The sequence below is a fragment of the Octodon degus genome, unplaced genomic scaffold (genome assembly GCF_000260255.1).
Source record: "Octodon degus isolate 3935 unplaced genomic scaffold, OctDeg1.0 scaffold00011, whole genome shotgun sequence".
Classification (NCBI taxonomy): Eukaryota; Metazoa; Chordata; class Mammalia; order Rodentia; family Octodontidae; genus Octodon; species Octodon degus.
Window position 1 is genome coordinate 26649618 of NW_004524587.1, and position 6939 is coordinate 26656556.

General features: G+C 46.3%; 1 protein-coding gene across 5 annotated transcripts in view; it reads left to right on the forward strand.

Annotated features, from left to right (window-relative positions):
• The window catches only part of Fam192a (family with sequence similarity 192 member A), a 35332-nt gene extending 32930 nt beyond the window's left edge, over positions 1-2402 (forward strand). For all 5 annotated transcript variants that reach the window (XM_023709400.1, XM_004625957.1, XM_023709399.1 and 2 more), the window contains one exon: positions 2061-2402. In XM_023709400.1, coding sequence (XP_023565168.1) covers positions 2061-2278 — 218 coding nt within the window. In that variant the 3' untranslated portion in view covers positions 2279-2402. The remainder of the gene's footprint in view (positions 1-2060) is intronic.
• The last annotated feature ends 4537 nt before the right edge of the window (positions 2403-6939 follow it).

Consider the following 6939-nt stretch of genomic DNA (forward strand, 5'->3'; position numbering starts at 1 on the left):
ATAAAATAAAAAAAATATATGTTACACATAACAATAATCAGTGCTTACTTAATGAATTGTATAGCTTGATGTCATATCCCAAAAGAATGTAGAAACCATCATTCCCCCCGGAGTAGTCAGCATCCAGTTTTGAACATATTTTTGCTGATGTTATTGTACATATGCACACTTATAGCTCCTTCCCCTAATTTATAACTTAAACTGTTCTGACCTTTGCATTTTGTGTCCTTTGCACAATATTTTGGAGATAATTCAGTTCCAGCACAGAGGAAGATATTGTTTCATTTTTTTCTCCCTTCCCTTCCTTTCCCCTCCCCACTGGTGTATTCTGGGCAGGAGTCTCAGCCACTGAGCCACACCCCCACCCAAGTTGCTTTCTTCTTGATAGCTGAATAGGAGTACATTACTTAGCCAGCTGCGTATTAATGGGCATTAATTGCCAGTAGCGTATTAATTGCTACCTGAAACAGTGCTTCAGTGAATGTTGTCTTATGAACGTCACTTATATTTGAAGGTCATTGCCAAAGTCCTCTATATTCCTTCAGCGGCATATAGATAGTTATTCCTTACATGGTGTCCCTGCTGTTACCTTCCTATGTTTAAAGTTCAAGTGTGCCCATTTCCATGGACTATTAACATCTTTTATCTGCTTTATTGTTTAGTTGTTGATTAGAATTCTTCATAATCTTAAAGACATAAGCTTTTGTGATATTGTTGCAGATAGTTGCCTTGCTTTCTTGGGAGTGTATTTTTGACATCTCTGTGAGCATTGTCTGCCCTTTTTTTAAAGCTCGTAACATCTGCATTTGTTAACATTGTTTATTGTTCATAGTTTTCTTCTTGGTTGGAGACCAGTCCTCCTGAATTCTGCGCACTGGCCTTGAGATAGTGTATTCAGACTCCTAGTTTTGTATGCATGGAACCATGTGTCGTTTCACATCTACCTGAGGTGTGTGCATGTGGGAGATGGTAGCACATCCAAGGCAAACCCAGAAGACTGCTGTGTTTGTCCGGCTGAGGCAATGGCATGGGCTGCAATCCTTGTTTTCCAATGAGCTTATATCATTTTAGTGTAGTATCATTAGACTGAGGTTTAGTTAAGTGTTTTTTGCTCTAAGTAGTTGATAAGACTGCCAACTCATTTGACTCACCTCACCAGCAAACGGGGATAATGTCCACATACCATTTGTGACAGTGATTAAATGAGCCTGGAAACATTCAGAAGGAAGACACGGTAGAGTGGAGTACTTTCCTTTACCCTTCAAATTCTACATTTTCTAGATTGAGGCTTTCTATCCTTTGAGTGGCAGGTAAGTGTGGGTTTTCTGGGAAGAAAAGAGCCCCAGATACTTGGTGACATTGTGTATGGTCTGAAAGTGTTACCTGACTGTCTTTAGTTTTCTCAATTGTAAAAGAGGAACATAACGGAAGGCAAAAGCTGTGTTAAATCAGTTTCTAAATTGCTTGTCTCCCCAGTCAGGGAAAACCAGCCCTCCTTAATAAAGTGTTATTCTGCAGCTAATGTTTGGCCTTCAGAGTGTATCTGTGCTAGCCGCACACGGAGCAAGGATGGGATGGCTTTGCAAGCTGAGAACCAGTAGAATTGTTACTGTCGCTCACAATTTTAATCTGGCTTCATCCCTACTGTTGAGAACATGTGGAAGCTTTTTATCTCTGGATGTCCATCTTGTGCCCTGAGAGTGAGTATGGAATACTCACTGACACTGTTCTCCCTTTGAGGAGGACAGGGAAGGCCCCCACCCCGAGGCAACACTGCTGAGTGTTTGTTCTACAGCTCAGAGCTGGTAGAGAACGAGAGACAGGCTGTGGAGGAAAAGTCCTTGCTTTGCCTCTTGACCCTAAGTCATTTCACCTCCTGGAGCCTCACTTTCTTTGTCAGTTTCATTATCTGTAAAATGGAGATGACAAGAGTCTTGGCTGCACACAGTTGTTTACAGGCCTGATGACTTCTGGGGGGAAGCCTTACCACCCAGCCCAGCATGTATGTAAGGACCCCTCACCTCTGAAAGGGTGATGAATTAAAATCCTCTTTTTTGCAGAGGCCTCATCCTGTGTGTCTCTTGGAAGTACTTCCCTGAGCGGCCCGTCCATTCACTGCCCCTCCGCTGCTGTCTGCATCGGCATCCTCCCAGGCCTGGGCGCCTACTCTGGGAGCAGCGACTCTGAGTCCAGCTCAGACAGTGAAGGCACCATCAATGCCACAGGGAAGATCGTCTCCTCCATCTTTCGAACCAACACCTTCCTTGAGGCACCCTAGCTCCTGTCCTTCACACAGCGAGTCCCCCTAGAATGGTCAGATTGTCTGTTCTGCCACCAGGCATTTGTAACCTCCCTCCAAAAACTCCTTTGCTGGCCCCCTGTGCACACTGTGAAACTTCTAATCTCACCTAAAAATGTGCCAGATCCACTTGTGGCCAGAACTGTGTTTGGTCTCCTCTCCACAGTAGTACAGATGACCAAACCAGTTTCACTGCCTCTTCCTCACTGACATGGTAGGGTGGGTACGCCCACAGAGGCGCCTCTGATGCTGCCTGGGGGGATCACACTGCTGGCTTGCAAAGGGTGCTGCTGGGTTTTATTGCTTTTTGTTTTCTCTTTTTCCTTTCCCAACAACACAAAAAGCAAGGGCAGTTGTTGTACAGGTGTTACTTAAAATTTATTGTAGACAAGTATGTTGTTTGGTTCGACTGCATTGTGAAGCACGTCGAGACAAAGCTGACTGGTGGTGAAGCGGAGATTGCCCTGGAACTCAGCCCTCCGTGATGTCGTGTGCTAAGTACAAATAATGGAATCTGTCTGTGGAGGATGTCAGTCGACACCAGCCTTCATTGTGAAGTTTTCCTCACTGTTGGCCACTCTTCTCCTCTCTCCATCCAACCCCCTTTGTATAGGAATGGACTGGTAACAAGCAAGCTTCTACTAAGATTTTTGTCTGCCTGGCAAGTTATTTTGTTTCTGATTTTAAAAATAAAAGATGTAGTTTATGATTCTAAACCTTAGAGAAACAAACAGAGGCCTTATTTAACATGGCCAGAAACAAGAACCACTGGTGTGTATGTTATCAAGATGACATTTCCAGTAGTTTCTGCAGTCCAAATACCACAAACTAGTGGGCTGTTCCTGTGTGTTAGGACTGCTCTGCAATTCACCCAGGCACTTCGCCGTTTCAGCTGTGTTATAGTTGGGGCTTTTAACTGGAGAGCATTGCAAACCTACAGGTACTGCCCTGGGCACTTTCTTTTACCCACTGCCCCACTATACTTTCCTGCATCCGAGGAGCTGTACCCTCTTTGTCTCCTACAGGGAACTGGGCTCAGCCTTGAGTGGGTGGGAGGGAGGTGTGGAGAGGAAAGGCTATGGAGGCCTCAGGGAAAGAGGTGGACATGAGCTTCAGAAACATCTGGGTGTCCTGCCTCAGAAGAGTGAGCCTGTGTGGCTCTTTCTTTCCCTAGGTTCCTGCATGAACTGTTTCTGCTTCCTCAGGTGTGAGACTGAGCAAGACTTACACAGAATGTATTGGCACTATGGTGCAGCTGACAGGCAGAGAAGCTACTCATTTTTAATGTGGGCAGGGAGGCTTCTGGGTCTCATCCAACCTACTTCTTTTTCCCTTCCAGTTTGGTGATACTCTGGTGCCCACTGGCAGATGGTGGCTTCCTCTCACCTGTAACTGATGCCTCATGAATTCTGCCTTCTTTTCAGGACTTATCGGTGCTAATTGTTCCCAACTGTCAGTATGGGTGTATCAGCTCCATCCTCACAAACAGGATGCTTTGTTTTGTTGTTTTATAAACAGGATGCTTTGGCAAAGCTGCAGGCACCTTCTGCCTTACTGCTTCATTGTGTTCCTGCAATCTTGCTGTCATGATTGCAGCACGTACGTAAAGTAGTGTGAGATAATTTCAGGAGTCAGGCCAAGGAATCAAAAGTTACCATCTTTATGTGGTTTGACTTTTCAGAGATTGTTACTATACCTCATGGCCTCTGCTGGTGTCTGGAAAAGCTGACAAAGGGTTCCTGGGATTAAAACCATACAGGAATTTCAAATCCAGTAAATCTATCAGAGAAGGAGCTCTTGCTTCTCCTGTATTGCATCCTGGGCCTCCAGGTCTCCCATCATGGATTTATGCTGCTTGGGTCTTCAGACAGATATCTCTGGCTCAAAGAGAGATTAAGTCCCTGTGGTCCTTCCATCATAGTTTGTTGTGCCCATTAGCATAAAGCCTTGGAACTAAAACAGCCTCTGTAGCAAAGGAGAGTCTGGACCTAACAACAGGGGATGTGGCTTTGGGTAGCATTGAAAGTAGACCTCATGGTTCTGTCCCAAAGGAGAATGAGATATGTAGTTATGGAAGGAAGCACTGCTTAAAGCCAAAAAAAGGTGGTACAGTTGGCCCTCCAAGTTGGCTGGTTTTTTTTCTGGATTCAACCAGTTATAATTGAAAAAGATTGGGGGGAAAATGTGTCTTACTGAACATACAGTATTTTATTTCTCTAAACAGTAGCATATAGCAGCCACTTACATAGTCTGTGGTTGTATTAGGTATTTCTAAGTAAGCTAGGGATGATTTAAAGTATCTGAGTTTTTCATCTTCTGTTGTCTTCTTCCTGAGAGAAACTCTGCCTAGACTACCCTGCTGCTCTTGCTTACCCTTCCTGGGAACTCTGCCTTGGCCCTTCTTGTGCATATACACTGTGCTGCTGATTCTGAACATGGAGCCAGACATTCACTAGCTGTGTCACTTGGTCAAGATCCAAAAGGGCCCCACTTTCCTCTTGGGAAGCAGATTACTGTCTTCCTGGGGAAGATAGAAGGAAAGAGAAAATGTAGATGAGGTGCTTGGTACGGTGCCTGATGCTCAGTAGATCGTGGCAGTCCTCATTAGTGCTGTTACCATGGGCTCCTGCTTCTGAGCCGGGCATCAGAGCATGCATTAATTTGGCTTTCTTGGGCTTATGGGTCACACTGGCATTCCTGAGTTGCAGCTAGAATGCTGAAATGCCAAAGGGTCAGATCTGGTTGTCACTCCACCACCAGCTTCTGCTGTATGTGTCTCTCTGCTAAATGTTAATTGCCCTGGCACACCTGGTTCCTTGGCTCAAGTGTCCTAGCCGTGGGTATCTGGCTCAGCTGTCATCTTAAGCCCCTCCAAAAAAATAAGAGCTCAGTGGCAATACACAGCCATTTGGACTTGTTTTTTTTTTTTTTCCTGGCATCTCCAGCCTGGTTACGCATACCAGGGTAGAATGCAAATTCTGCTCAGTGGGAGGCTAGATCTTGGCAACACTTTTGCAGTCACAGGTTGAACACAAGAAGCCAGTCGCACATTCATTTCTTAGTGGTGCTGGCAAGGGCCAGAGGTTTGCTCTCTTACCTGCTGGCGCATTGATGTAAGGGAGTGGGAATCTCAGCAGTAGCAGGCAGAATGTAGCCCAGCTCCAGAGGACAGTTTTGTAGAGAAGTCTTCACCGAGCTTTATGCTGTGGGATAGCCTGCACTCTTTCTCTTTCAGTAATAATCATGCACATAATCATCCCTTGTGTTGATCTCTCATTCAGTACATACTGCTATGGATGTGCTAGGCAGTTTAGGGGACTTGTGTGTTATTTTAGTGGATGGTTATCTTTCATCCTGAAAAATTCTGTGAAGCAGCCTTTCTCTACATTTTATGCAGGAAACTAGAATTCCCAGTGGCTCAGCAACTTGCCTGGCAGCTGACAGCTAGGTGACAGAACAAGAACTTTCATTGCATCTTTTAAGTCTAGCTTTCTGTGACTTCAGTGAAAGTTTTAAACAAATGCCAGCCCCCAGGCCCCACTGGAGGAGTCTCCTGGCCAAGGTGGAGCTGGTCAAGTTTCTTAGACTGCCTTTCAGCCTGCTGTCCGTGTGGAAGAGCCAAGCAGCAGCATCAAGGCTTGGAGTTTAAAAATACAGTTCATCCTTGTCTCATGTTTAGGCACATTTTTCCACCTATGTACTGAAGCCAGCCAGAAGTACAGACCCTGCTTGACATACCTCTGTAGTCTCAGAGGGGTTGGTCTCCCACCATGTGAGGCCTGAAAGTGGTAACTGTGGCCTACACCAGATCTGTAGGAGTGTGAACATTGGGGACACCCAAGTGCAAGGCAGGGACAGTCTTAATATAGCACAGTAGACATCAGTCCCTCCAGCTTAGCAGCCTAGGAAATTACTCTGGAGAGTTGTCAGGAAGGAGGTTGGAAATCTCCATGAGAAGTGGTCACCCCAGCACACCCTCCTAAGAGCTAATGGAAGCATGGGTCTAGGAGAATGCTGCTCTCCTGCAGAGGCAGACCTTTGGTCAGTTGGACTTGACAGATTCTTTTAGGTTGGAGTGGCACAGACCCACCTGGATGTGCCTCCTAGTGACTTCAGCTACCAAATGAGAGTAAGCAGGCTGACTTGTGCTAATGTCTGTCTTGTAGCTGGCCAGGCAAGTGAACCAAACTGAGCCTTATGTACTTGTACTGGGTTCCCGTGGCTGCCCTGGGTAGCAAAGGCACTGCCTTCCTGAAGGCTCATCCACAAATCAGGATTCTGTGTGTGCCAGCAGCCCCCTGAGACTTGAAGTGAAGGGTGTACTTTAGCTGGTTCTTGGTGACTATAGAAGTCATGGACATTGAATAAAAGATTGGGGTGAAGGTGCCCCTCACTCCCACCAGCTAAACTGGCTCCTGAGCTTGCTGGGCGCCTGCAGATGGGACCTGCCTGGTTTGAGCAGGCCATTTGAAGGACAGCTGCCTTGGGAGCATGGGTGGAGACACATCACCAGTGGCAGTACAGTGGAGGAACCGAGGCCATCAGTCAGCAACCTCAGTAGCAACCCGTGCACAGCCCAGGCTGCGTGCCTGACTGTGGCTGTGCCTTGTGCAGGCCTCATACGCTGCTGCATGTGCTTC